General features: G+C 55.0%; 9 protein-coding genes across 9 annotated transcripts, besides 40 other annotated features; 1 reads left to right on the top strand and 8 right to left on the bottom strand.

The window, feature by feature from the left end:
- Positions 1-348: 348 nt before the first annotated feature.
- Positions 349-2,898, bottom strand: Tco025E_02921 (uncharacterized protein; the record flags this gene model as incomplete). The annotated part of the gene is made up of 1 exon (XM_029369844.1): positions 349-2,898. The coding sequence occupies one exon, from the start codon at positions 2,896-2,898 to the stop codon at positions 349-351; it is 2,550 nt and encodes an 849-aa protein (XP_029230009.1).
- A 58-nt stretch (positions 2,899-2,956) lies between these two features.
- Positions 2,957-2,985: a microsatellite.
- Positions 2,986-2,991: 6 nt separating this feature from the next.
- Positions 2,992-3,049: a microsatellite.
- Positions 3,050-3,195: 146 nt separating this feature from the next.
- Positions 3,196-3,253: a microsatellite.
- A 77-nt stretch (positions 3,254-3,330) lies between these two features.
- Positions 3,331-3,355: a microsatellite.
- Positions 3,356-3,364: 9 nt separating this feature from the next.
- Positions 3,365-5,800, bottom strand: Tco025E_02920 (glycosyltransferase; the record flags this gene model as incomplete). The annotated part of the gene is made up of 1 exon (XM_029369843.1): positions 3,365-5,800. The coding sequence occupies one exon, from the start codon at positions 5,798-5,800 to the stop codon at positions 3,365-3,367; it is 2,436 nt and encodes an 811-aa protein (XP_029230008.1).
- Positions 5,801-6,318: 518 nt separating this feature from the next.
- Positions 6,319-6,342: a microsatellite.
- Positions 6,343-6,814: 472 nt separating this feature from the next.
- On the bottom strand, positions 6,815-7,525 carry Tco025E_02919 (uncharacterized protein; the record flags this gene model as incomplete). Its single annotated transcript, XM_029369842.1, has 1 exon — positions 6,815-7,525. One exon carries the CDS (start codon positions 7,523-7,525, stop codon positions 6,815-6,817), a length of 711 nt encoding a protein of 236 aa, XP_029230007.1.
- Positions 7,526-8,015: 490 nt separating this feature from the next.
- On the bottom strand, positions 8,016-9,359 carry Tco025E_02918 (uncharacterized protein; the record flags this gene model as incomplete). The annotated part of the gene is made up of 1 exon (XM_029369841.1): positions 8,016-9,359. One exon carries the CDS (start codon positions 9,357-9,359, stop codon positions 8,016-8,018), a length of 1,344 nt encoding a protein of 447 aa, XP_029230006.1.
- A 736-nt stretch (positions 9,360-10,095) lies between these two features.
- Positions 10,096-10,115: a microsatellite.
- Positions 10,116-10,192: 77 nt separating this feature from the next.
- Positions 10,193-10,217: a microsatellite.
- A 403-nt stretch (positions 10,218-10,620) lies between these two features.
- Positions 10,621-10,658: a microsatellite.
- Positions 10,659-10,798: 140 nt separating this feature from the next.
- Positions 10,799-10,828: a microsatellite.
- A 1,194-nt stretch (positions 10,829-12,022) lies between these two features.
- Positions 12,023-12,080: a sequence feature (A-rich).
- Positions 12,081-12,348: 268 nt separating this feature from the next.
- Positions 12,349-12,398: a sequence feature (A-rich).
- A 39-nt stretch (positions 12,399-12,437) lies between these two features.
- Positions 12,438-12,462: a microsatellite.
- Positions 12,463-12,490: a microsatellite.
- A 381-nt stretch (positions 12,491-12,871) lies between these two features.
- On the bottom strand, positions 12,872-13,732 carry Tco025E_02917 (serine/threonine protein kinase; the record flags this gene model as incomplete). Its single annotated transcript, XM_029369840.1, has 1 exon — positions 12,872-13,732. One exon carries the CDS (start codon positions 13,730-13,732, stop codon positions 12,872-12,874), a length of 861 nt encoding a protein of 286 aa, XP_029230005.1.
- A 513-nt stretch (positions 13,733-14,245) lies between these two features.
- Positions 14,246-14,265: a microsatellite.
- Positions 14,266-14,829: 564 nt separating this feature from the next.
- Positions 14,830-14,848: a microsatellite.
- Positions 14,834-14,874: a microsatellite.
- Positions 14,875-15,159: 285 nt separating this feature from the next.
- Tco025E_02916 (uncharacterized protein) lies at positions 15,160-16,989 on the bottom strand (the record flags this gene model as incomplete). Its single annotated transcript, XM_029369839.1, has 1 exon — positions 15,160-16,989. One exon carries the CDS (start codon positions 16,987-16,989, stop codon positions 15,160-15,162), a length of 1,830 nt encoding a protein of 609 aa, XP_029230004.1.
- A 130-nt stretch (positions 16,990-17,119) lies between these two features.
- Positions 17,120-17,160: a microsatellite.
- Positions 17,161-18,008: 848 nt separating this feature from the next.
- Positions 18,009-18,036: a microsatellite.
- A 234-nt stretch (positions 18,037-18,270) lies between these two features.
- Positions 18,271-18,304: a microsatellite.
- A 1,523-nt stretch (positions 18,305-19,827) lies between these two features.
- Positions 19,828-19,855: a microsatellite.
- A 39-nt stretch (positions 19,856-19,894) lies between these two features.
- Positions 19,895-19,938: a sequence feature (A-rich).
- Positions 19,939-19,951: 13 nt separating this feature from the next.
- On the bottom strand, positions 19,952-20,578 carry Tco025E_02915 (small GTP-binding protein Rab1; the record flags this gene model as incomplete). Its single annotated transcript, XM_029369838.1, has 1 exon — positions 19,952-20,578. One exon carries the CDS (start codon positions 20,576-20,578, stop codon positions 19,952-19,954), a length of 627 nt encoding a protein of 208 aa, XP_029230003.1.
- A 168-nt stretch (positions 20,579-20,746) lies between these two features.
- Positions 20,747-20,798: a microsatellite.
- Positions 20,799-20,889: 91 nt separating this feature from the next.
- Positions 20,890-20,921: a microsatellite.
- Positions 20,922-21,223: 302 nt separating this feature from the next.
- Positions 21,224-21,829, top strand: Tco025E_02914 (uncharacterized protein; the record flags this gene model as incomplete). The annotated part of the gene is made up of 1 exon (XM_029369837.1): positions 21,224-21,829. One exon carries the CDS (start codon positions 21,224-21,226, stop codon positions 21,827-21,829), a length of 606 nt encoding a protein of 201 aa, XP_029230002.1.
- An 81-nt stretch (positions 21,830-21,910) lies between these two features.
- Positions 21,911-21,936: a microsatellite.
- Positions 21,937-22,625: 689 nt separating this feature from the next.
- Positions 22,626-22,647: a microsatellite.
- A 123-nt stretch (positions 22,648-22,770) lies between these two features.
- Positions 22,771-22,796: a microsatellite.
- Positions 22,797-23,108: 312 nt separating this feature from the next.
- Positions 23,109-23,152: a sequence feature (GA-rich).
- Positions 23,153-23,194: 42 nt separating this feature from the next.
- Positions 23,195-23,224: a microsatellite.
- A 138-nt stretch (positions 23,225-23,362) lies between these two features.
- Positions 23,363-23,397: a microsatellite.
- Positions 23,398-23,532: 135 nt separating this feature from the next.
- Positions 23,533-23,572: a microsatellite.
- A 67-nt stretch (positions 23,573-23,639) lies between these two features.
- Positions 23,640-23,663: a microsatellite.
- A 75-nt stretch (positions 23,664-23,738) lies between these two features.
- Positions 23,739-23,759: a microsatellite.
- Positions 23,760-23,909: 150 nt separating this feature from the next.
- Positions 23,910-23,963: a sequence feature (A-rich).
- Positions 23,964-23,967: 4 nt separating this feature from the next.
- Positions 23,968-23,994: a microsatellite.
- A 16-nt stretch (positions 23,995-24,010) lies between these two features.
- Positions 24,011-24,940, bottom strand: Tco025E_02913 (putative splicing factor TSR1; the record flags this gene model as incomplete). The annotated part of the gene is made up of 1 exon (XM_029369836.1): positions 24,011-24,940. The coding sequence occupies one exon, from the start codon at positions 24,938-24,940 to the stop codon at positions 24,011-24,013; it is 930 nt and encodes a 309-aa protein (XP_029230001.1).
- Positions 24,941-25,022: 82 nt separating this feature from the next.
- Positions 25,023-25,043: a microsatellite.
- Positions 25,044-25,163: 120 nt separating this feature from the next.
- Positions 25,164-25,191: a microsatellite.
- A 95-nt stretch (positions 25,192-25,286) lies between these two features.
- Positions 25,287-25,341: a microsatellite.
- Positions 25,342-25,413: 72 nt separating this feature from the next.
- Positions 25,414-25,458: a microsatellite.
- A 221-nt stretch (positions 25,459-25,679) lies between these two features.
- Positions 25,680-25,707: a microsatellite.
- Position 25,708: 1 nt separating this feature from the next.
- Positions 25,709-25,733: a microsatellite.
- Between the last annotated feature and the right edge of the window lie 313 nt (positions 25,734-26,046).

Raw genomic sequence — 26,046 nt, 5'->3', positions numbered from 1 at the left:
GCACATTTGGTAGCCATATAGTACGAGCAACCCCCTCTACTGAAAAAGACATACAAGCAAGCACAAACTACTAGATGAGAGAGAAAGAGAAGGCAACCGGAAAAAAAAGAGAAAAATAAAAAAGATGGAAAAGGCTTCAGTACAAATCTAAGCACCTTTTTTGCATTCCTTTTTTTTCGCCTCTCGTTCTTTCTCTCGCTCTTCCTTGGTCTCTTTTACCGCCTTGGGGACAATTTTTTGCTTCGCTGCTCTGCCCGGGTGAGCAGTAGGAATCTCATTACGTGCATACGTGCGTAACATTAGCCAAGCAACGTACGCCTGTAAAGTCGGGGTGCGTCAGCAATGCCTCTACGCACTCCCACTTAGCTCTCCCTCCGTGAGAACATTAAGGCGTTGCCGATACAATTCGGCGCCACCTTCATGCACGGTGCGTGAAGTATTCGCCACGCCCCCCGCGGCGGCATCGTCGTCGCGGCGGTCTTCATTGTCGCCTGCCGCATGGCGTCTGTCCGCTGCCGCCGCGGCCACGCACTCTTCACCCTTGATGTGTAACAGGAGCTCCATGTTGGCAATGACCACCTCCAGCGTCTCCGCCTTCACCTCATCGCGGGTGCGCACCTCGAAGAGGAGGTTGTTGGCGCTCAGGCATGACCCAAAGCGTCGCCGCAGCAGCCCCCACTCGTGCTGCGTGATGGCCATAGCCAAGTTCAGCATCGTCATCATGAAGAAGAGGATAAACAGCATCGTCATGACATTCGCAAGAAGCGTGACGATGGGGTGCACCGACCGCTGGGCGTCCTCAATGGCGGGAAGGATGGCGTCGCCAAACATCACAAAGTAAAGCCCCACAAGGGAGAACCCCACGTCGGCAAATTCCCCGTCCGAGTGAGGCCCAAAGACGATGGAAAAGAAAAAGGCGAAGCCAACAAAAATGGGTGCCACACTCGCCGCGAAGACGAGGAGTCTCGGAATTACGCTCCGCATCGCTTGCACTGGAAAGTACATGTGTGGAAAGTACCGAAGATACGAGAGAACGCTCACGGAAAGAAGCAAACCCGTCAGACCCAAGAGAATACCTTCAACCGTGTTGTACAACTCTGGAGTGGGGATGCCCCAGAGCCGCGCCGAGGTTGCGATGCTGTACGCCAGTGTAAAGAAGTCGGCAGCAAGCGCAATATAATGCCAAGACTCCCCTAGTGAGTTTTGCAGTTGCTCACGCCAGGCATCGTAGAAGTCGGTGTACACGGTCTCCGGCACCAGTGAGCCGGCCTTTGGGATGTATTTCACCCGCTTCAGCTTCGTCTTTTGCGGTTGCGGGGGATGCGTCGAAGCAGTCGGCGGCATGCGACACGCCGCGGTGTCGTACTGCGCCCGTGGCGGTGCATCGGGGGTCGTCGCGTGCGCCGCAGCCTGCGCAGAGGCGCCCGCGTCATCTCCGTGGGCGAAGGAGCCCAAATTTTCCCCCTCCTGCGTGACGTCCTGCGAGACGGCAGTCTTTCGCCGGTACACCGCTATCCGCCGCAGTGCCTTCAAGCGCAGAAATACGTCGCATACGGCAAGGAGCAGCAGCATTAAAGTGAAGAAGAATCGTGGATACGCGCCCGGGTGAAAACGGCTCGTGACAACCGACACCACAAACTCCACCTGCACCAGACCACCAGGGTGAAAGGAGAAAATCTTCTCAATCGTCCAGTGATAGATAACGGTTGAAAAACCACCGACCGTCTCTTGGGGGTTCAACAAGGCATCCGTCAAGTGCCGCATTGAGGCTTTTAATCGAAGCCGCTTAACATTGTCCAGTAAGGGGAAGACAAAGACGTCATTCTTGTCCTCCCCGCTCGCGTCCAGTGATCGACGGCAGGGGCTGTAGTACAGGCCGGTGAGGTCATCATAGCGCGGGGCACACACCGCCCGCACGTACCTGTTCCCCTTCACCGCGGCGGCACGAAGGCCATCCTCGTCAGGCGATTTCGCTGCCGGGGCATCAACCCGGCGCTCCGCAGCTTCGTCCTTTGGCACCTTTTTGTCCGTGGCCTCCGCCTTGTCCTCCGAAAAGGGGCCTAGCGGATTTGCCTCTGTCAGCTGCGCTGTAAAGTGCCGCAGTGGGGCGGGGCCCCCGTACTCCCTCTGCGAGTAAAGGTACGCATCCACCTCCATTGTCACCGGCACCACACAGGCGAGCCTCGCCGCCGCACTGGCGTCGTCCTCCGTGGCGGTAGGGCAGGCAGAACCGCCTGCCGCCTCGCGCCCCAACGCCTGCCGCAGGTGTGCAGCCGTGTCCTCGGAGCCTGTATAGTAGTAATAGTTCAACTCACTCACGGAGGCGTTGGAAAGGGCGTAGTAGACCTTGACAAACCCCTCAATCTCGTTCAAGACATCGTCGATTTTCTGCAGGTAGAGTGTGGGCCGCAACTTAATATTTCCCTTATCCTTCCCAAGGTAGTTGTCCCCCGCAAACGAGTGGAGCACGGCCTTGCGCTGCTCCTCGCTGGCGATCGCCTCCGGCGTGTGGCAAAGGACGGCAATCAAGATGACAAAGGCAAGCATGAGACAGGTCACAACCAACTTGTACGGAAAGCTGCCATGGCGTATAAGCTTACGAATTGGGTCGGTGGTGAAGTCATCCTGCAGCAACCGGTGGTGCTCCTCGGTGCATTCCCCCAGCTGCGAAGAGCCCCGCGGCGAGAGTGGCGCGAGCGATGACCGCCTCAGCCCCAAGTCCGTCCGCCGCTGCTGCTGCTGCTCTCGCGAGTCCCCGTGGTGTGGCTCGCCGAGGTCCACATTCGTGGCGTGGGGACCCGCGCCTCCGCCCTCCCGCACCTCCCTCGCCAAGAAGGCCGAGGCAAAGGAAGGAGGTGCATGCCGCTGATGCTGGAGCTTGTCGTCCTGCTTGCTCATCCCGCGGTACTATTCCCTGCACGTGAGAAAGCCACAAACAAGACCGTTTCACCCAGACCTCAACCACACACTCACTCACCCACGCACACGCACAGATAGACAGAGGGACAGAGAAAGAAAAAAAATAAGGGGGATAGAGAAAGAGAGAGAGGGGGGGGGGAAAAAAAAAGGGAAGGTAAAACGGTTGGGTGCGGGGTAAGTGTTGACCCAATAATATATATAAATACACATGTATACAGCAATAACAGAATAACATGCATCGTTATGAAATGACAACAAGAGCAGCACCACACACACAGAGAGAGAGAGAGAGAAGAAAAAAAAAGAGGAGGAAAGAATATATAAAAGAAAGCAACCCCATGGAAATGCATGGTGGAAAGGAAGGAAGCGGCGCGAAATTAACGGAGCGTCATCATTCGTCACAGCACCGCCTATACATATACATATATATATATATGTCTGCGAATTAACCGAAGAGCCTCCTCACGGCATCCCCCTCGGCCCTCAAATTGGGCCCCAAGTCCGTCGAACGGTAACTTGCCTCAAGGTCCTCCCTGTCAAAGTAAAGATAGCGCGATAAGTTGAGCGTCTCCCGCACATCAAAAAAGTAATCTGTCGCCTCAGCAAGGTCGAGCAAAGCCACACCCTGCCCCGCCGCCCGCGCCAGAACAGTCCTGCGCAATAGCTCTGGTCGTTGCCGCCAGTACTCCGGCCAACTCTCCACCCCGCCGCAGCGTCCGCGGCTCAGTCGCCACTTGTCGTGAAAAAAGCGTTGAGAGTATCGCCCATTGGCAAACATCTCGCAGAGCCAACTCATGCCGTAGCGGCAAAGTGCCGTGTTGAAGCATGTCGCGAGTGCTGGACGCAGATGCATCAAACGACGGCATTGGTCAGCCGTAACGGAGTAATTCGGAGGCCTGTGCGTTCGGCCGCGAAATCGACGACTTTCAACATGACTCTCATGCAAGTAAAATATGCGACGAAGCGAAATGTTATTCACAACGTCCGTCCAATTGGCAGGGTCCAGGAAAACGGCACGGTAATGATGCCGCGCCTCAAACGAGACAACAGCTGTGCTCCCTGCATCATGGCTAAAGTGCAAAGAAGCCGCATTTTCCTTGAACGGCGTTGGAGCGAAATGTACACGCCATAACGTACCTCGGCCTCGCACAAACGCAATGGCCCGCTGCATTAGGGACGCAAATCGTTCCAGATTTATACGAACATTGTAGTCAGGCATGTAATTGTGCAGCCCACGCAAGGGTTGCTGTATCGACGTCTCTGAAAGCGGAATCTCACTGTACCAGGTGAGGCGCACCCATGGAATGGTTGGGGGGAACCAGTCAATATTCCCACCCGTGTTGAAGCGAGGATCCACGCGGATAAGATCCGGCAGCGACCACCAGGCGTCCGGCGTCGAAATGTTGCGTCGGTGAAGATGTGGCGAATGGTACACCAGCGGAATCGCCACGAAGACGGAGCCGGGGTTCATCAAAAAGAAGGTTGTCGCCAAGGTGCCCTCGTTGCAAACAAAAATGTCCGTTGCCAACATCATCTCCACCTGCTCCCTCGCACTGTGGCCCACGATACTCTCCAGCAGAAACTCTACACCACTCCGCGCCGATCCAAACCGTTTCTGGAGAAAAAGAAGAAGTTCCTGGTCATTTAAAATACCACGTTTGTCTTTCTTTTGGCATATCGACACGCGCAGCGGACTTTGGGGGCCCGGCAAGGCAGCAAAAGCCCCACTTCGGTGGGAAGGCTGCTGAGCCCCAGTGATGCGTACGATGTAGTGTCGAAAGGCGTACCACAGCGCGGGGGATCCGCTGGCCGCGTAGGCACTTGACACCCAACTCCAGCTTTTTGTGCCCGTGCCTGCCAGCAGTCCGCGGTAGACGCCCGAGGGGAGTGCCAAATCATATATCGCCGGTCGCCGAGACATGAACGCAAACGCCTTGTTCGAATTAGGGAGCCGATGCTGTGGAAAGTAACGAAACGAGGCAGCGAGGAGCTGCGCGTCTGGCAGGGCCTCAGCGAGAAACTTTACCTCGGCGGGAAATGCATGCGCGAGTGTGCGCTGGAGTTCCATAGAGCCCCAGAAAAAACCGAATAGGTCGCATAGGAGCGTGTGCGCAAAGTTCCATGGCGCCACAGTTGGAAGAAAGTACGCCACCAGCATATTATGATGCGGCACAGCGACCTCGTCGTGCCGCCCCCACCGTGCCCGCTGCGCCTTCTCGCGAGGGCGTCTGCCTAAAACGACTACTGGAGTGTAGGCAAAGGCCCAGCGAGACTTCCGCCGCAGCGTCTCCGCCTTTGCGCGTGGCAGCTCTAGCGGCCTCGAACTCAGCGACACGGGTGGCAGATTCAGCTTCCCTGCGGCCAGCAGTCGGCGGTGAGTGGAGGTGTTTTGAAGGTAAAAGAAAAACTTGTTCCGCCTGTTGTCAAAGTACACAAACGTGTACAGGCAGGTGCGATTGTAAATGGGGTAATAATAACTATCCATTGACCCCATCGTCATATCCGGCTCCGTTAGGGTCGCGATGTCCACCAGGTCTGGCGAGAGCACACCATTCACCGCGACATCCACGCGTTCCGTGGCCACGGCGCCGTCCGCACGGTCCCTTGGCCCATGCGCCGGCCTGCCCGCAAACGACGAGGGCGCCGCGGTGGCACTGCGTGGGTCGTTAAATTTGTGTCCCACGCAGTAGAGGGAGGAGTAGGCCTCGCCGTCCTCCGGCGGCGGGGCAGAGACGACGCGCCGCACGCCAGCCGCAGCAGCCTCATCCGGAAAGGCAGGGGCGCCGAGGTTAAGGGACACCAGCCAAAGGAAAGAAACTGCCGCGGCAAACGCCACGGTCGCCCGCCACAAGCACCTCGGCGACAGCCGGCATCGGCCCATGCGCTCCAAACCCACCGAATGAGTGAGAGAGTGCGAAGAGCGATATAAAATAAAATAAAATAAAAGGGCGGACTCGCTTATCTTTCTTTCCTTTCCTTGTGTTTGTGGGGGTGTAATTCCTCTGCTGGCATGTGATGCAACTCAAGGCAACAACAACAAGAAAAAAAAAAGTGCACATGTAATTTGTCACCCACGCCAACGGTGAACAAAGTCGTGGCTCTTCTTCGCACCTCCGCGGCAAATGACGACCCATGAAGTTGCTCTCGGTCCCTCCTCCTCTCTCTATGCGCGACCTCCATTTTCCCCACCCCTCTGCTGAAAGGTTACAAATGGTGCAAAAGATGCATTATTACACGCAGCAAAATGCTGGCTGGCGCTTGGCCATCTTTTTTTTCTTATTATTTGCCCCAACATTTTGCTGTTTGGTCCGCCTCGCTCCTGCTGTGCTCGCCGCGATCGTTGCTGCAGACGCATACATTCCTTCCACCCACAGCGGCGTGCAGAGACGCACGCACCTTTGTGTGCGTGTGTGTGTGTGTGTGAAGAAGGAGGGTCTGCTTCCCTGCTGGGAGAAAAAAAACAAACAAAAAAAACGACGTTCACTGGAGCCGTCAGAGGCGCCTTAGCTCTTCCTTGTCGGCGTACATGCCTATGGAGGTCAAGGCTGCACGCCTTCCCCAGACCTTGTCGGTGAGTGCCCGTTCCTCTGCCCGCCCCGCTTCCCCTTCGCACAGTCGCGAGTACCACCCCTCTCACGGCACCTCGAAGCGAACCACGCGGGCCTCTTCCGCAGTTCACGCGCCGCGAAGAAAAAACCCACGGCGTCCGACGAGAACACGTCCCAAACACCCTCCCCTCCCCTCCCCTCCCCCGGTGCGGCCGGAATGCAAAAGCAACGGAGACAGCGGGGAGGAGCTGCCGAAGCAACGCCAGCTGGCATCCAAACAGCCCCATCGTCGCACAGATGCTGCTCCACAAGAAATGAATTCACGGCATCGCGGAGAAGGGCTCCAGTCACTCAGGCCTCAACCATTTGGTTTTCTTGCCACCAAGCCCACCTCCTCTTGTGGCTTTCCGCCAGTGTTGTGATTCCCATCTTTGGCTTGGCCACCCACCTAAAAGTCCCTCACTCGACTCCTCGCTGCTGCTGCCGAAGTCCCCGTCAGCCATCCTGCCAGGGGCGGCTTCCCGGCCGAGAAGGGAAGCGGATGGGGCACTGGACGACGCATTCCAGCGGCGTCCTGGGCCACGTGCAACGCCCGTGGCGGTTGTTGCATCACGCAGCGCCGTGCTTAAGAGGGCTTCCTCGAGCAGCTGCGCCTCCGAAAAAAACGTGTCGAGGTAATCGTCGAGTGCGCCCTCATCATTCACGGGCTTCGTTGGCTCCGCACTCTCCTTCACGGAGGAAATGGGCTCCGCCGCCGGCGCCACAGGTCCTGTTGCACTCGTCGAAGTTGGCTGTGGCGGCGCAGCACCATTCAGGACTGTCGCGCCACGTTCCTGCTTGGGCGCGGAACGCACTTGAGCGGCGCTGCCGCGCCAGAGCCACCTTCGCGTCAGTGCTGGTTTATTTCTTTCCCAGTACGGGGGCACAAAGCGCAGCAGGACGCCGAGGCAGACAATTACGACTACTACGCCCAGAAGCTCAGCCAGAACAAGTATGGGTGGGGCCGGCACAAGGCTGCTCGCATCAATTGCTTGAAAGAAGGTTAACTCCAACTTCATCACTATGAACGGCACAAGGCCAATTCAGCGGAGCCTACGTGTCACGTCTCCCTTCAGAGATGAGAAGGCAAAAATAAATAAATAAGGTATGCATCGATACATGCCGAGAGAGGCACGCAATTATATATGTGCAGTTATACAACAATTCGCCGCCAGCCGTGTTTCACTCCCGAACTATCGGATTCTACCCCGGTGCAGCCTGTGGGGTCCTTCGCAGTTCCCCTCGTGAGAGGCGTCAGAAAAAAAACGGGGGAGGGGGAGGGGAACGGTAAAGCGAGGAGGCAAAGCGCATTTCGGGGCCAACGAGGGGCCACAATAACGCGGCAACGCACGCGAACAACAACAAAAAATGGAACAAAGGGAGAAAGACCTCTCATTCCAGCGCTCTCACGAAGAAACAAATAAAAATAAAAATGGAGGCTCATGCGTTAAACGTCACACACGCACACGCACACACCTCGCTCTATTCCTTCATGTTTGCCAACCTCCTTTACTTTATAGTTGGGCATTGGACCTCGTCTGGGTGGGTTGTTCCTCTACTCAAGCGGGGGCTGCCTCCAAAGAAGTGGCCCCAGAGATGGCGGCCACGCATATATAGCGTCACGGCGAGCAGCACAGTGGCTCCAGTCACGGCAATTATCCACCCCAATTCACGTTGAGTGTTGGCATGGGCCTTCGAAGCGGATGCGGGGAGGACTGGATGTAGCCAGGGTGGCGGCCTGGCCCCCTCTCTGTCCCGCCCAAGTTTAGGGTTCACCCCATGCATGTTTGGCGCCACCGCAAACGAATTTTCTACGCTGCCGTTGCGCTCCGCAAGAGGTATCCGGCGTGGCACAGCGACGTACCCTGGCGAACCTTCTTCCTTAACACACACAAAGACCCTTGGCTGTGGCTCCGTGTACGTGATAAAGGGAAAAGCGACTTGTCGCCAGTCCGCCTGGACCTTGCCGGTATCATCAAGGATGTGTCGCTCATTTTCACAGCCTTTTGCCGAGATGCTGAGAAACAGCGAGGCGGGCCACAGTGCAGAACTGAGCCACACGGTGAAGACGTGTCCAACAACAGGTCTACGGGGATCATCGCAGCACTCCGTGCTTACGTCATACATCAGAGGCGGCTGCAGACGATACAAAAATATTGCATGACGGCTGTACTTGCTTGGGCTTACCGACGCATCCTGTGTCCGGGCTCGCAGAATGTACGTGCCGGGCCTATCGAGAAGAATAGCTTTTCCGTCGTGCAGCCGCCATTTCCCGTCCGGTGGGGCAGACGGCAACGCGTCAAACGCTACTGCGGTCGACAGCGAAGGCAGGTGTGTTACAAGAAGCTGAATGTTCAGGTTTGCTCGGGACGTCGTGTTCTCCGCAAGCGCCAGCGTCACCGCCAAAGGACCCCGTTGAAGCTGCCCAACAGTGGGCGGCGTCGCCACCGGTGGGGCCAGTGAAGGTGACGTCACGTTGTACTCCGCGAGGACCACCGGGCTCGCCGTAAACGCGGCACCGGTCACTGTCGGCGCCGCATACGCCACCGCCCTTACAACGTAGTGCCCAGTACTGTTAAGCAGAAGCTCCGCGCCGTCAACAAAGCGGCGGCTGCGGCGTGTGGGAGCCGAGCCGTCTAAGGTGTAGTACGTGTCGGCGTCTGGCTGGCGGCGCGTGACTGTCACGCCCACCTCCCCCTCGTAACACCCGGACGGAGGCGAAATCGCGGGCGCCAAGACCTCCACCGCCGCAGCACGCGGAGCCGCACAGCCACACAAAAGCAGCAACAACAGCTGCAGCTGCAGCTGCGGCATCCCCGCAACCGGTATGTGACTCACCACCGCACGCGTCATCCGCCTTTTTTTTTTGGTACTCGGCAGCTTCCGCACACGCAAGCCACGCCCCGTGCGTCAGCGCCAAAACTCAAACGAGCCGCGCCTACGACGGACCCCACGGACTTGGAATGTATGGGTGCCTGATAAAACTAAAACGTCGCTGTGGACTCCGTCGAGCGGCACATTCCTCGACCCCTACTGGCAGCAAATCCCGTTGCGTGGGGCGGACACGAAAAAGAAAGAGCCACAAAAGAAGAGAAAAGGAAACAACGCCCACACCCGCATACGTACCGACACGCGTACGCATGCAGAAATAACTTCAAAAAGAAAAAAAACACACATCCGTCGAACGTACAAAGACGCAGCGGCGGCACAAAAAGGAGATAACGAAAGAGGGAGGGATGAAGTAAAGCACACATGAAGAAAGTGAAAAGGGAAAGAATGGGGTGATGGTAGACAGAGAAAAAGGAGAGAAAAAAAAAAGGCCTTTTTCTTTTTTGAAATTCTCAACACAAATACCCCCACATAAGAAAGCCACAACCATGTACATGCAAGCCAGTGAGACATAAATTGAAGGATGATCGTGAGAGTGAAGGTGGGGCGCGGAACTATCCGCTTTTTTTCCCGTCTCTTTCTTTTCCCTCTCGTTTTCATTTTCACTTCGTTCTTCTTCCCCCTCGAGCGTGAGTGCTTTGCGCACGTTTTTTTTTTTTGCCTTTGAAAGGGGTGGGGGACGCACACACAGACACACGCGGAGAGAGAGAGAGAGAGAGACGAAAAAAAGAAAAAAATAGGCGGGAACAGATACATCCCGGGAATAAGCGGCCAGGCACGAAAGAGAAGGCGAGTAGCAACAACCAACAACAACAAAAACAAGAGCGCGATGAAGAGAGAAAATGGGTGTTCGAGCACGCAGCACATGAGATAAGAATATCAAATGAAAAAAAAGAAACACTGCACATGTCACCAATGCACGCAAGCAATGAAAAAAAGTTGAGAATGACTCCAGCAACGTGGACGACGCAGCAACGCCACGGAGAGACGCCGAAGGGCCACACCAGGCAACCACGTCTTATGCAGCGTCGTATTCACGCCTGGTGCGGCTCACACATTCAAGAAGAGTACCCGCACCAGCACAAATCCCTCCCATCTCGTCTCGCTTTTTCATCTCCAACCACGCAAACAAGTTTCTTGTCCGTGTTATCTTCAGTTGTGCAACGCAGGGATGATAGAAGAAGAGTGATTAATAATAAACGAATCCCCATGCACAAGCATACACTATATATATATATATAATTGTGTGTATGTGTGTATATACAAGGATAGGTCAAAAGAATTGCATAGTGAGAGACAAGTGTACATTGTATAAGTGTCACTGGAGAATGAATCGTAAAAGAAATAACAACAACAACAAAAAACGCAGTGCCTTGACGGAGACGCAACCACCACAATATGTTCACACACACACACACACATACACACACCACGAAGGGAAGAAGAGAAGCAAAGAAAAAGCGGTGTGGGGAGAGAGGAGCAGAAAACCCCACGCAAAGGCATTGCTCTGCCGCCCACAACAAGAGTGGGCTTCTCAGTCACGTGCACTGGCAGGCTACGAGGAGCGGGAGAGAAAAAACGGGTTGCGAAAGTATGGAGGAGGCGACGGCAAAGAAAAACTCCCCACCATTGCACCTCGTGGAAGGAACCCACGCTCGTGTAATGTTATGGTTTTTTCTTTATTTTCCTTAGGGGCCACTCCTTGTGCAATTTCCAATCATTCCGCCATCCCTCCCCTCCCCTTTGCACGCACCGCACACCTCATTTCCCCCACCGCGCCCCCAGCCTTCTTCTTTTCTTCTTATTCCGTTCTGTTTCTCGATTTTGCAGGCTCTGTTGTTGTCATTGTTTTTATTCGTCTTACTCTAGAACGCGCGTCCAATGCTGCATGCGTGTTTGCGCTGACGCCGCAGCCCCCCTGTTCCCCTGCGGCTTTCCGTGTTGCTCGCCCGCCTGTGCATTATTCTACGCTGCCAAGACACGGCCAGCTGCGGCCGCGTCGTTGTCGCTGCTTGCACGGCTCACCGCAACGGCCCCACCAAGCCCCAGCAAAAAAAAAACAAGGTCACAAAAAAAACGGAACGCAAGCAACGGAAAAAAAAAAGGCTTTGCGCGTCTCTCCATGTAGCTCAACACATCAACGCCCCAAACTACCACACAGCCAGGAAAGTGGTGGAGGACGGAAGGAGAGGAAAAGAGAGCGCACGCGAGGGGGCAGGCGTAGAAGGGGAAGGGAAAGTGGAATGCAGAAGACAGTGTGGGGGTGGGTGGTGGGAATCTTTGTATTTACACCAAATTTGGCCGCGTCACCCCCCGTTTGCGCCGTGTGACCGCATTTCTCTACGCGCACCCATCGCAAAAGCTCTACAGACATCAATGGGGGAGAGAGCAAGCAACCACAGCTATCCTTCTTCCCCCTTCTCTCTCTCTTTTCTCGTGCTTTCTCCCCTGTCTGCCTTGGAGAGCATTCCCCCCCTTCACCCTGTCCTATCCACCTTCCCTCATTCTCTCTTATGCACATGCGGTTCTTTGCCTGAACGACGTGGGATTACGTTTATCTAATCTTATTGTTTGCCTGCTTGGTCGTTTTTTTTACTTGTTAATGCCTTCATTCGGTGGTTCTCCCCCTTTCTTCTTTCTCTCTCTCTCTCCCTATCCCTTCTTTCTCTTCCTTCTTCTGCCTTTTAAGCCTCTCATTTGCGTTGGCGCCTACGTTTGCTCCCCATGGGTGCGTCAGTATGCACTAACACATTCATTTCCATCCCATGCCCTTCCCTGATACTAACATATACCCCGTATATTTTGATTTGAGCGGCATTCCTCGCCCAGTTTATTTCTCACATGGCATGAGCACCCACACACCCACAGAGTGCCGCATCCGGGGGAAGCACACACACATCCCCGCCCACCCCTATTTCTAAGGTCACTCATACTAATACTCGCTCGGTCCACCTTTTTTTTTTGCCTTGGTTTTGTTGTTTTTCTTCTTTGTTGTTGTTCTTTCCTTTCCGGCCCCACGAGTTATTTGCCTCAGTTATTGGCGTGTGTGTGTGTGTGTGTGGATGTGGAAATTGGGCGAGTGGGTGGGCGGGCGGCGGAGCGGTGCGCCTCTGCTTCCTTCCGTTGTCAGCCGTCGAGCGGGGCTCGCTGCAAACACTTCAACCTCCCGCCCCATCCCTCCCGCAGTGGCCACCAGGAGGGTGTAGTGGGAAATACACAAGTACATACACTGAAAATCCAATACACACCCACATGTGTGTGTGTGTATATATATATATCTACATTTGCCGGTGTGTAAACGGGACGCGTACATTTGCCTGCTTCACTTATTTGCCTTGCTACAAAAAAGTGCTGATCACAACCCGCATTCATTATATCAAATACATATATATATATCCGCAGCTAAGTATAGCTAGACATATAGAAAGTATAGCTAGCCGCATCAACGTACCTGTTGAATTGCGCATTATGCTTCATCAACAGGCATTCGAAGCTTCTCTTCCCGTATGCAATTCACTGGGGTCCCAGCCAACAGTAAACCACGGGTGCTGCATGATCTCCTCCACGGTCACCCGCTTGTTGGGGTCTACGGCCAGCATCTTGGAGATGAGGTCCCGCGCGTCTGGCGAGAAGTGGCGGGCCATGCGGTACTCCCCACGCTCAATCTTTGTGAAGAGCGCATTAACGTTCTCGTCGTCAAACGGTAGGTATCCGGCCAGCATGACAAAGAGCACCACACCGCAGCTCCATACATCCGCCTTGACCCCGTCGTAGCCCCGCTCCTTGAGCACCTCCGGGGCGACGTAGTTGGGTGTTCCGCAGACGGTTTGCAGCATTGTGCCCCTGCCCGACGCGTTCCCGCGGTTGAGGTTACTGAGGCCAAAGTCAGAAATCTTAAGCGTGTCGTTCGCGTCAAGCAGTAGATTCTCCGGTTTCAGGTCCCTGTGGGCGATGCCCTGGGCGTGGCAGTAGTGGATCCCGGAAATGAGTTGGTGAAAGTAGCGACGCGCCGTCGGCTCGTCGAAGCGCTTTGCCGCGGCAATCCTGTCGAAGAGCTCCCCGCCCGTGACGAGCTCTAGGACGAGGTAGATGTGATTTGTCGTCTGCATCACCTCACGGAGCTCAATGATGTTTGGCTGATGCAGCATCTTCATGACGGCGATCTCGCGCTTCAGCTGCTCCTCCATCCGCTCGCGCACAAGCTGCTCCTTGTCTATAATTTTAATGGCCCACTCCTTCCCCGTCTCCACGTCGCGAGCGAGCTTCACCTTGGAGAAGTTGCCCGAGCCCAGCGTCTTGCCAAGCTCATACCTCCCGATGCGTTTTGACCCAGCCATCGCGCCTTATTCAGAGTTGTGTTTGGGTGCCTCGCGCTATTCACTGCTTTTGCTGTTGTTGTTGTTTTTCCCCCGCGTTTTTTGATTCCCCGCTTGGTGGGCGCCAGGCGCGGAATTCTTCTTTGCGGTAGTGGCGGTGGCTCCTGCGGAGTAGCGACGGCACCTCAGAACCCGCCGACCTTGCACCTCTCGATACAACTTCACACACGCACACGCACAGAAACACTGGGCCTCTTCCTTGTCGCTCGGTCTACACTACAGACTGAGCGCGTGTGTGTGCCTTTTGAAGTTACGGCCTCCGCGCCTTTCCTCACTGCCTTCCTTTTGTAACGCCTCCCCGCTTGAGGACGTTGCACACTTCCGCTCCTGCTCTGCTGCAGTTGTTGTTGTTGTGTGGTGTATCGTGCTGCGTTGAGCTGCGGCGGCGGTGTGTGCGTCTTGCCCTGAGCGCTTCCTCCTTCGCTTCCTCGCACGCGCACACGTTGCCGGGCGCACACACAGGCATACACATACAGAGAGAGAGAGAGAGAAAGGCAAAGGCCTCGTGAAAGCTGCAGGCACGTCCCCCACCCCAACCAACGCACGCGACACGACAAAAAAAAACACGCAGGCACGGCCACAGACAGAGGCAGACACACAGACACGGAAAGAGGGAAGAAACACACGCGAAGTACAACGGCAAGGAGTAAAAACTCAAGGGGGAAAAAAAACCACTCACCCCTCGTTGTGTATGTATAGTTTTAGTTGCAAGTAACCGCAATGGTGGCTTCGTCGCGTCGCTCGCGCCCAGTCGCCTTCATTTACAGGGAAAAAGCGGTCCTGTGGACCCGCGACGGAGGGAGAGACAGGCAGGCATGCATGCAACTCGTAAATTAGCAGAAAACATATACGATGAAACAACAACAAGAACAGCAGCAATAGAAGTCATCGGTGCACGCAAACAAACGCAACCACCACAAACATGAGCGAGCGGCACGCAGGCGAAACATTACGGCAAGAGCAAGGCCCGCAAAGCGGTGCAGCTAACGATCCGGAGCAGCTCCATAGACAACTGCCAAAAAAGGAGAGGAAGTGGGTAGTGGCAGTAGGACGTGCGAACACACACACACACACACAGAGGCAGGCAGAGAAAGATACAGAGATGGAAAGAGTGAGGCACCGCAGCACGCTTATTGATGCACTCCCCAAACCCTAGCATCGCAGCCCCGTTCCTCCGCCACCTCCTCGTGCAGAAGAATGTCTCCCACTTCAGTCTCCTCTCGTTGGAGAGAAGCAGAGAGCTCGAAGCACAAAACGCAAGCACACTTTACATTAAACAACGCCAACCACAGGAAGACGGCCCCCCACACAGGGACGCACACAAACACACTCACACCGGGGGCCAAAAGCGAAGACAAAGAAACAAGCATTCATCCAAAAGCAGAAGATTACATGACGCTACAGCACTTCGCCTTCGACTTCTCCTTTGATCCGAGGGGAAGCTGGAGAGACGGCACCGCCGCCGTGTCGCCGCATGTCTTTACCTCCGCATGGCACGCAGCGACCACCTCATCGACTTCCTGCGGCTTGTCGGGCACGGCTGGGTTGGGAGCCTCTGGTGCCACGACTGGCACGCTTCCTGTTTCCCGCGGCGTGGGAGCCGCGACTGGGGCGGGCTGTTCTGTCGACACCCTTCTTCGCGTACTGGTCTCCTCAGCTTCCGTATTCGTCGCGGTTTGCTGCTGTGCATTTCCCTCTGACACCCGCCTCTTGGGTTCTGACGCCTTGTGTTTCTCCTCACCCCCCGCACGCTTCAAAGTTTCTACCGGTGGTGTTGCCACTTTTTGTTCCTCATCCTTCACAAGCCGTTTTGGCTCTTCTTCCGTGGCCACAAGCTTCACTTTCTCAGACGGCACTTTCGCCTCCACCTCCTCAGCGCCATGCGCTGCCGCACTATTGTTAGTATCCTTTAATTCGGCATTTTTATCGTCTAGGTGAGCTGATCTCGTCGTCGTCGGCGCTCGGTGGGACAAATTGGCTTGACTAGCTTTCTTCGGTTCCTCAGCTACCGGCAGTGCCGCGCCCGGTCCGGCCACCTCGTACACGCCAAGGACAGCCACGGCCGAGGTGGAGGCGGACGCGGACGCCAAAGCCCTGTCCACAGCCGAGCCTCGTTTTTGCTCGTGGGGAAGGAAAGAGCGGTGGGACTTCCCTCCAGAAAGGAGCGGAGAGGCCGATGGGGCGGCGTCCGTGTCACTCTCAGAGGAAACGACGATTTCAGTGGAGCTTATGTACGCCTTGGAGTTACTCCGCTGTGACGAGGTGACTTGCCTTCTGCCCTCCCTCTTTTTGGCCGCGGCGACAGTAGCCACCGACGTCTCACGACTTGGAATCGCTGGCGAGGGCGATTTCGCCCTGGCGCCCTGGCTCTTGCCCTCTACCGGCGTCCGCGGTGAGAGCGCAGATGGGGTGGTAGACGGGCGCGGCGTGGAAGCCCTTTTGATACTTACACGCCTTCTGCCCGCCCCCGCCGGCACCGCGGCAGAGCCGTGCTGAGCAAGCGCTGAAGACCGCCTCGAGTTCGACTTGCTGGTGAGCGAGATTACCGTGGCGGCGTTTAGGTTCGAGATGCTCCTGCTGGATGGGTTGCTCACACTGTTTGAGCTGCGCCGCCTGCCCTCTCGCTTGGCGGCAGACCTGGCGTGACGCCTTCCTTTCGGCCCGCGCAGGGTGCTGAGTGACGGTCGAGCGCGAGCAGACAGCACCGGCGAGGGCGACGACACCAGTCTTTCCGGGGACGCGCTCGACGAGGAGACCTCAACGGTAATAAGCAGCGCCCCCGCATCACCCTCGTCTTGCGAGGGGAGGCGGGCGGCGGCCGTGTCGGCTCCCGGGGCAGCAGCGTCTTTTCCCACCGACTTCCCGGCGGTCCCTCTGTTGCACGGGGCCGTGCTGGCAAGCTGCTGGGGCCCATGCGGCGTTGATGTGGAATCGACCCGCGACAGCCCCTCACTTATGACGTCCTCCTCCACCCCTCGAAACGAAGAGGTGGGATGCACGGCCACATTTGCGTTTGACGCGGCTTCAGTGCCGGAGCTCCTTCTGTAGTGAGACGTGCTGTCAAGCAGCCAGTCCATCTGTGAGCCCCTCAGTTTGCTTAGTGGCTCACAATTCGTCAGCTCCTGCAGCTCCTCGTGCATGTTAGGAGTTCTGTGTTGATACTTTTCTTGCGTCTTTTCCTTTTTTTCCTCTGCTTCTTCCAAAGGCATTTTGAGCATGGCAGACGCAGGACACGGAGGAAATCTAATCTGCAGAAGTGTCCTTTATAATTTAACACTCTGCCCTGTAGTTTCGCCGCGAACGCACTCACTCTCGCGGGGTCCGTCTGTCGTTGCCCCCCCCCCCTACTTTTTTTTTTCTTGATGTTGTTTATTTGTTTGTTTGTTTGTCCCCCGCTCTGTCCAACACGCACGGGCGCCTCTCCTTCTCGGGCCCACTCAAGCAGCTCTCCGCAGTGCGGCGGGTGTGTGACGTGTGTGGCGGGTGCCGGGGCGAGGGGCGAGGGGAGGGTTGCGAGAAGAAGCCGATGCGCAGCGGTGGGGGGAGAAGAACAGCGGCACAGAGGGAGCACAAACGCATTGAGGCGAAGAAGCAAGCAAAGAAACACACACACACACCGGCCGACCCCGTTTTTGCGGGTGCGTGGAGGAGGCACTCAATCCAAGACAAGTAGGCAGAGAAGCAATGAAAGAAAGAAGGGGTTACTTCAGCGGGTATAAGCAGCGGCAAACCGCAGGGGCGCCGCACGCGGTTCCAACGGGGTGTGTGAAGGTGGGGAGGGTTTAACGCACCCCTCTGAGCAGAGAGACGAGTACACATAAAAATAAACAGCAGCCAAGAAAAAAAAAGAATAAGCCTAGTTTAAAAGGTGAATTTTAAGGGGGAAACGAGGACAAGTAAAATGAAGAGTGAAACTTCAATAATGAAAACCCACACACTTGCCTCGTTTAGTTGCGTTCGCGCCGCTGGAAACCCGCGCGCGCATGCCTCGTCTCTTCTCTCGCTCGCTGTAGCGGATGCTGTTGTGTGGGTGAGGGGAAAGGGGGGGGGGCTTAATCCCTCTCATTTGCCCGCTTCCATCGGCCTCCACGTCCCGACTATTCCGCGTTACTGTATGCATGCGTGCATGCGCCTCCGCTACCACCCCCGCGTGTGTGGGCGGCGGCAAATAAATAATAAACACAAACAAGCAAAAACTACAAAAGTAAACAGGAAAATCGGAATGGATTCAAAGCTGCAGACATCAGCACACACACACACACACAGGAATAGTCGCGTATATATTTATTATATATGCACAACCGCTGTGGATGGATCGGCGTTTCTTCGGCGCAGCCGCTGCTAGCTCCTTGTAGCCGTTCTTCTCGTTTTCCATCCCCGCCACATCTCCTATGTGCTTTGTCTGCGTGTGGGTGAGAGTGGTGGCAGCAGAGACGGAGGGTGAAGCAAAGAGGGTGCGGTGCCGGGCGCAGCGGCAGAAGAGATCCACGGGGGTGTCTCACATGCACACACAGAGACACACGCACACACACAAAAAAAAGTAATGTGAATCACAGCTTTCCGACTAAATCCCTATAAGAAAGAAAAGAGAAAAAGAGAGGCAGGAAAGGGGATCGTAGCATCCACGCCAGTTGTGGCGAGGTGTCAATGGAGCGCCATGGAGCAGCAGCGAAGAGGAGGGGAGAAGGCAACTGGAACAGCAAGGCACCACAACAAGCTCAATGATATATAAATCTACGGGTAGTTGGATAGCACGCTCCTTAAGAATTGCATAGCCGAGGGTGGCACACGCATAATCCATGCAAAATCATTTGTGGACCCGGAAAAAGCCGCCGCCGCCGAATATAAAAGAAGAAGTGAAACGCAAAGTAAAAAAAAAAGAACGAAGGCGGGCGGGAGGCGGAAAATGGGGAGAAAGTTGGCATTCCGGAGGAGCACAATCACGCACCACACACATCCAAATGTTGCCCCCCCCCCCCGGCCTCACTTCCCCGCCGCCCTCTTTGTTACTCCCGCCACACCCACTGTTCTCCTGCGTGTGGCCGGAGCGGAAAAAGGGCGCGGTGCGAGAGAAGCAACAAAGCGGGGGCCACCGACAAGGCATGACGCAACGAAAAAAAAAAGCACAGGAAGAGGGGAGTAGGAAAACGCAAACGGCCACACACGGAAGAGTTCTAAAAACACGCAAAAGAAAAACAAAGCAAAAAAGGAGGGACATGCAGGGAAAAGAGACAGGATGGGGGGGGAAAGGTCGTGTGTCGGAGCAAAAAAAAAACTTACAAGATACAGTGTGGAAAGGCAATACGTATTTAGGAGCTCCCTCTCATGTGTTCGCGTTCCCTCTTCCTTCGCTCGCCTCCGAAGTGGCTTCCATCCCCACATTTGCTTTTCGCATTCATTCCACTCTTGTCCATTTCCTGCTCGAGGCATGTCACTGCACGTGTCCCAGGGCCGTAATATATTGGCCTCCCTCCTCCTGTCTTTCTGTATTGGCTTCCTTTCACGCATTAGTCGTAGCCGCACACCCTTCTTTTTTGGGCAGCCAGTTTTTTTTGGGTTTTTTTTTTTGCGCCTACGGCACTCCACATAAATCCTCCCTCCTCTCACTTGAGTCCCCTTTGGCTTTTCGTTTCTTTTTTTGTTTTTGATTCCGTCTTCCCTCCTTTCTCTAGTTCATCTCCACCAGCTTTGCGTCCGCCGCCTCTCCGCCCCTACTCGGCCTTCTCTCGTCTCCACTCGTCAATCCGCCATTTTTTTGTTGTTGCCCCCAGAATTTTATTCCCTCCGCCTAAATTTCGCTTCACCCTCCTCGTTTCTCCAGAAACTGTCTTGGTTTTGTCTCTCGGGATTCCTGTGGAGAGTGCGGAGGACGTCACTTCTCCCCTCTTTTTCCTGCCGGCGTGTCTGTTGCACTGCCTCTTGCCGCCCACCCGCAAAAAGATATAAAAAACACAAAAAAATTCTCTCTTTTCCTTTTTTTTGCCTTACTTTTCCTTTCGGTCCTTTTTTTTCCTTATCTTTGGCTGTTTTGTTTCCTTTGCTTGTTGTTGCTGTGTTTTTTATTCTTCTTCTTCTTCTTCCTTCACACATCGTCCACTCTCCTCCTCTTTTTTTTTCTCCGCTTTTGTTACTTTGTTTGTTTGCTTGCTTGCTTTTTTTCCTTTTTGCTGCCTTCTCGGCTCAGCAGCAGCCGCCGCTGTTGCTGCTGCCGCCGGAGGGCCGGTTGGCGCCGGAGAGGAGGGGTTTGCTGTTCGCCGCCCCACCGCCGGCCCCGCCGCCCTGCGCGGCCAGTCGCTTCTTGATGTCCATCGCCATGCGGGTGAAGGCCTCCTCGACGTTCGAGGCCTCCTTCGCGCTGGTCTCGAGGAACGGGATGCCGAGGTTGTCGGCGAAGTCCTTCGCCATCTGCGTGTCAACGGCCTTCTTCAGCACCAGGTCGCACTTGTTGCCGACAAGCAGCTTGTTTACATTCTCGCTGGCAAACTTGTCAATCTCGGAGAGCCACGTCTTGACGTTGTTGAAGCTTTCCATGTCCGTTGTGTCGTACACGATGATGATGCCGTGGGCGCCGCGGTAGTAACTACTTGTGATGGTGCGGAAACGCTCCTGCCCGGCGGTGTCCCAAATCTGCAGCTTCACCACCTTGCCATCAAGGTTAAGGGTGCGAATTTTGAAGTCCACGCCAATGGTGCTGATGTAGCTCTCTGTGTAGCTGTCGTCGGCGAAGCGGAGAAGAAGGCACGACTTACCCACGCCACTGTCGCCAATGAGAAGCAGCTTGAAGAGGTGATCGTATTCCGCGGACATTTTCCCGCCTTCCTCTTCTTCGAGTGCGGGTGTGGGTGCTTTTGTGGCTGGGGTTTTGCTGGGTTGGGTTGGCTTTGGTTTGCGTGCGGCTACGAATAACCTGCTCTGGTAGGCGTATCCACCTTGCGACGGCGCGATCACTCTCTCCGGGGCCGCCGGGGAGGAGGGAAGAAAAGAAAAGAAAAAAAAAATAAAATGAAAATAAAAAGAAGAAAAAAAAGCTCTCCCGCCAGGAGGCGCGCCCACGGAGGCAGGTGTGTGAGGGAAAAGCAAGCGGGGACTGCGCCCACAGGCGGAACTTGACAGACCGCGCGGCGGCGGCGGCGGCGGCGGCGGCGGCGGCTTTTGTCGTTCGCCGTGAAGAAGCAAAAACCGCAGAAACCACAAACGCCCCACAGCGAGGCGGGAGAGGCGGCGCCGTTTGCAACTTCCCCGGCCTCAGCCCCGCACGTGGCGAAGCGGTGACAAACCCAAGGGAGAGTGAAAGACACAACAGGAGCACCGCAGGGGCCTAAGAAAAAGAACCAAAGAGAGAGACTGCATAGTTTGAGAAGGCGTCTACGCGCGCAGGAGCCGCGCAAGCACCGCAAAAAATAATTGCGGTCGCATCTGCACGCACAGTAAATAGACACCCGGAGGCGTCCAATGATGTCTTTTACTTTTTTGATGGAACGCCGTGGCAGACACCGCCGCCAAGGAGCACCAGGGGCGTGCACCTGGCGCCTAAGCCGTGGGGCCGAGAAGTCAGTCAACGGGTTTGCGTCGACTCCGGGTGTGGGCCAAAAGAACACCGGCACAGGAGCCCGCGGGAACGGGGTGGTGGCGCCCAAGCGAGGGCAATCTCCCAATGAGACGGCAAAGACGAAGGAGACAACAACAGCAACGACAAAGCGAAGAGCCTGCGTAGACGTCGCCTTTTTTTCCCCTTTTATTGTTGTTGCTATTGCGTCTTCCGCACCGCCCCAATTTTGTCTACGCAGCCGTCATTACTTTTATGCGCTTTTGCAAAGCTCCTGCCTCCCCGCCGAGGCGCAGAAACACACGGTGTCACATCCAGCAGTCACCCACGCACCGTTCGCCGCCACATCTCACGGCGATAAGCGCAGGACTGTTTCCAGCCTGTGCTTCCTGGAATTCCTTGCTCTTTGTGAGCCAAAGCTGCATCCGCTGGCCTACGAAAGAACGGAGCAAGAAGGGAGGTTGAAAAAAAAAAAACTCTTCAGGAAGCTCATTGCAACGCGGAGCATATGATGACTCATAGCTTCAAAATCCCAATTGTGCAGTTTCATTGGCGACGCGTGCGCATGCACGGAAGTCGAGCCTAAAGTATTAATATGTATATATATATATATATATATTTTGCAGAGAAGGGGAGAACAAAAACGAATAGAAAGAAAAAAAAAAGAGGCGTTGGCGTGGTTGGTCCTGCAGTTAGTACGACTGTCAAGGCGGAGTCCGTCCTCTCTTCAGACTGAGTCTCGTGGTACTATTCGCTGTATTTGTGGTAGCAGCGGCAGAAGGGGGAGAGGCAGCGACCAAGAAATAAAAGGGGAAAAAGGAAAAGGAAAAAGGCGACAGACAAGCACACATATAGGCACCATATCCACAGCAAGCAGTCGGTCATGTGTTTTCTTCTTCCCTTCTTTCCCCCTTAGGCTTCTTTATTGGTGCTCTCCTTAGGGTTGTTTCCACAGAGAAAAAAAGCGGGGTTGCGTCCTTGTTTGCCTCCTCCTTCGTTTCCCTCCAAGGCCTTCCTTATGTGGATAAAAACAAAGATGCGCGGGGGGGCGGCTCATGTGGTGGTAACTGAGCGACATTACACGTAACAAAGTGGCGCTGTCTATACTAACTGGAGATCGTTTTATTCCTGCTGATGCTGCGCCCTCCTGCCCCATCCGTTTATTCACCGCACCACACAGTGGATCCGCGCCCACTTAACTGCCCGTCCAAAGTGTCGGCGCGGAGGCACCCCCTCTACCGCAAAAACCATTCCACGTTGCGGGCCTACAACACTTAGACGGATTATCGATTATCGTTACCAGTACAGATATATATATGTATATATATATGTGTGTGTGTGTGTGGTCACAAGCGTGAAAAGCGTGCCTGTCACTGTCAGCCTCGCTGTGGGTAGTGTCGAGTGGGAGAAGAGCTCTACACGCGAACAGGTGACCAGACGTAATTCCCCCCCCCCACTCCACTCCACTCCACTCCACTCTTTCACGTTTCCTTTCTCCGCACAGCATCACTCCCCGCGTCAGGTGCACCTTTGGCCCTTGTCCCTCGTCGTCAAGTTTGTGTTACCGCTGTTTTTTTTTCCCCTCCTCTTTGCGTTTTATCTTCTTCTCCCCCGTTTCTCCCTTCTGTTCGTGAAGTCTCTGCTATCATTGGTTCCCCTCACCCTCACACAGCGCCGCCGTGGCTGCTATGCCATTTCTTTTCCTGTTTCTTCCTCGTTGCTTTTCCTTTTAAAGTTTCCCCTCCTGCTGCTGCAGCCCTTCCGCTTCCTCCAGCCACACCCTCGCTTCCATTTCTCTTCTCTTTTTTTTTATTTTTACTATTTGTTCTTTTCTTGCGTACTCTCTGCTTTTTTAGGCCCCGTTGGCGTGCAGGGTGAACAAAAAAAAAACAATAGTAATAACAATATGTAAATTATTTTTTTTTCTTTTTTGCACCCTCCACGCCTCCCACCTCCACACGTCCTCGTTTCCCTCTGTCTAAGGTACACCTGCTTTCTTACGTGTTTATCAATTAGTTGTGTTAACCTCCTCGCCCCAACGGCCTCACCAAACACGCGCACGCACGCACACACACAGACATGTGTGTGTGTTTCCATCAAGCCTCCAGCCAAAGTCAGGCAGAAGATGTGCGTGTGTGTGCATGCAGGTGTACGGGGCACACGCCTTCGCGGCATCAAGTAATGTGGAAACATTTTACCTCACCCTCCAATAACCAAGGTAGAGGAAAGGAAAAAAAAACATGTAAATGAAAAGGTTCACTTATACAGGAAACAAGCAGGTGCGCTTGAAAAGAAATCTTCGCCTCTTGTGTTGCTGTTGTCAGGGAGAGGGAGAGAGAGGGAGAGGGGGGCGGTTATCGCTGTGTTCCACAATGCTGTGACCTCTGCACCCCATCGTTTTTCCCCTGTCCACTTCCTGCCTTGTTGTTGCTGTTGTTGTTGGTCAACCCGTATATCTCCTGGAGGGGTCCGTCCGTCTGTTTTTTTTTGCTTCTTCTTTTTTGTAGCCTTAGCTGCCACTTCATTTTCCTGTCTCCGCAGTCATCCTCCCTCTCCCGCTGTGTTATATATAACAGTCGTGGATGGACGCCGTTTATCTTTGTTTTGTTTTTATTTGCGTGCTTGTTTTTTTTTTAGATTTTTTTTCCCCCTTCTTCTTCTTCTTCTCATCTGCTTCCTTTTAATTGCCCTTTTCAGTCACGACGCTTGCGGTAGGCCGGGCTGCTCGATCGCGACCGGCTACTATAACTGCGGCTGCGTTCGCGGCGTCGGCGGTCCCGCCTGTCGCGGCGGCGGTGGTCCCGGCTGTCGTCTGAGTAGTAGCTGCTCCCGCGGCTAGAGCTGGAGCGGCTGCTGTAGCTGCGGCTCCTGCGGCGGCGATAGCGGCGGCGGTCGGGGCTATCGCTTCTACGGCTACGGTGACGGTGGCGACGACGGATGGGGCTGCGGCTACGCTTCTCCACGCGGCCACCGGAGCGGGAGTTCTTGTTGTCGCGGCTGTACTGAACGGAGAGGCGGCAGTCGCCAATGTACTGATTGTTGAGTTCGTCAATCATCCGCGACGCCTGCGCCACGTCCGCCACGTCGACAAACGCGCACTGCCCCCGCCGCCGGAAGCCGGTGATGGGGGCGACCTCCTCCAGCTTGCCGCGCAGCTCCTTATCGGAGATGGCGCCGCCCGCCGGGCCAAGACCGACAAAAAGCGACGTCCTGCCCGGGTTGGCCCCGTTCTTTTTATTACTGCTGCTGTTGTTGTTGTTGCTGTTGCTGTTGGCCGGAGGCCGCTCCTTCTCCTTGCTGCGGCTGAGCTGCACCGCCATGCGTGCCTCGCCAATGAGTTTCCCGTCCAACTCCGACACAAGCCGGGCGGCGGCCTCCGGATCAGGCACATCTGCAAAGGCGCAGCGGCCACGGATGCGCACGCCAAGCACCGGTGCCACCTCCTCAAGGCGCTCGCGCAGTGCCTCGTCAGAAATGGTGGAAGCGGCGGGGCCAAGTCCAATAAAAACAGATGTCGTCGCCGGGGCTGGGGCGGTCACAGGCGTGGTGTTGCTGTTGTCATTGTCTTGGCTGGCGACGTGGGGTTGCTCTTCAGCGCTGTTACCACTTCTTGCCTCGGACATCCTCTCGTCGATGTGCTTGTGAGTTTGGGCACGGCCTTCAAGAAGGGTACGTGGGAACGACTCACCGGCGCCAAGCACACGCAGAGAGAGTGAGAGAGAGAGAAACGCCGTGTAGGGCACGGCAGCCAAAGTGAGAAGAGAGAAAAGGGAAAAGAGAAGAACGGCGGGATGCAGAGGCAACGGGCAACGCACACGAGCTCCAGCGGAGAAACGAGAGACACGATGTGCGTGCGTGTGCGTGTGTGTGCGTGGAGAAGGAGCGAGCCAACACCTCCGTGAGAGGTGGGCGTCTCTCCCCCAGGACGAGTAGAAGCAGAGAAACGAAGAAAAAAAAACGCTGGAAAATAACGAAGAAAAAAACACGCAGAAGAAAACAAAAAGAAAACAAACAAACAAAAAAAGTAGAAGGTAGTTTGCACCAGTGGTAGCATTGAAAACATTGGCGACGCTTCCCGCACATGGGGGGGACGGTCAAAAAGAAGAAAAGAAAAGAAAAGAAAAAAACAAGAAAATAAAAATAGGGCATTGAATGGCTTTTATATTTTTTTTTGGTTTCGTTGTTTTTGCCGCAGTTCCCTGTTTACGGAGCCCAGTCGCTGGCGTCATGCCTGGCGGCACGGGAGGCACACACGCCGGGAGCGGGAGCGAGACGCTGCTCCTTGTGGACCGCAACCGCCGCCTCCACCCGTCCCAAAACACCCGGAAGCGAACTTGAACGATTTATTATCGCGGTACAATTAAGCAGAAGAAAACAAAACAAAAAAAAAACACGCACGCACGCACCATCCACGCAGTGTCCGTCGCCGGGTTACTTACGCACACGTACAGCACATGCACACAACTCAGTGAAGTGGCGGCAAACAAAATTAGGCGAACAGCGGGGGCGAAGACGGGCAAAAAAAAAAAAAAACAGAATACGGCCGCGTGGTGGGGGAAAAAAAAAGGGGCACAGAAAAAAGAAGGAAAAAAAAAGCGGGAGTAGGCGCGTCGTGCGGATAGAGAAAGAGCGAGGCAAAGAAGGGAATGCGGGCAGAAGCAGAAAGAAACATTGTCGACAAAGACGGAATAGGCTTGCACAACGTTTTTATTTTATTTTGTTTTTACTT

This window comes from Trypanosoma conorhini, assembly GCF_003719485.1.
Source record: "Trypanosoma conorhini strain 025E chromosome Unknown Tco_14.4_contig_00123, whole genome shotgun sequence".
Classification (NCBI taxonomy): domain Eukaryota; phylum Euglenozoa; class Kinetoplastea; order Trypanosomatida; family Trypanosomatidae; genus Trypanosoma; species Trypanosoma conorhini.
This window is presented reverse-complemented; position numbering and strand designations above follow the sequence as displayed.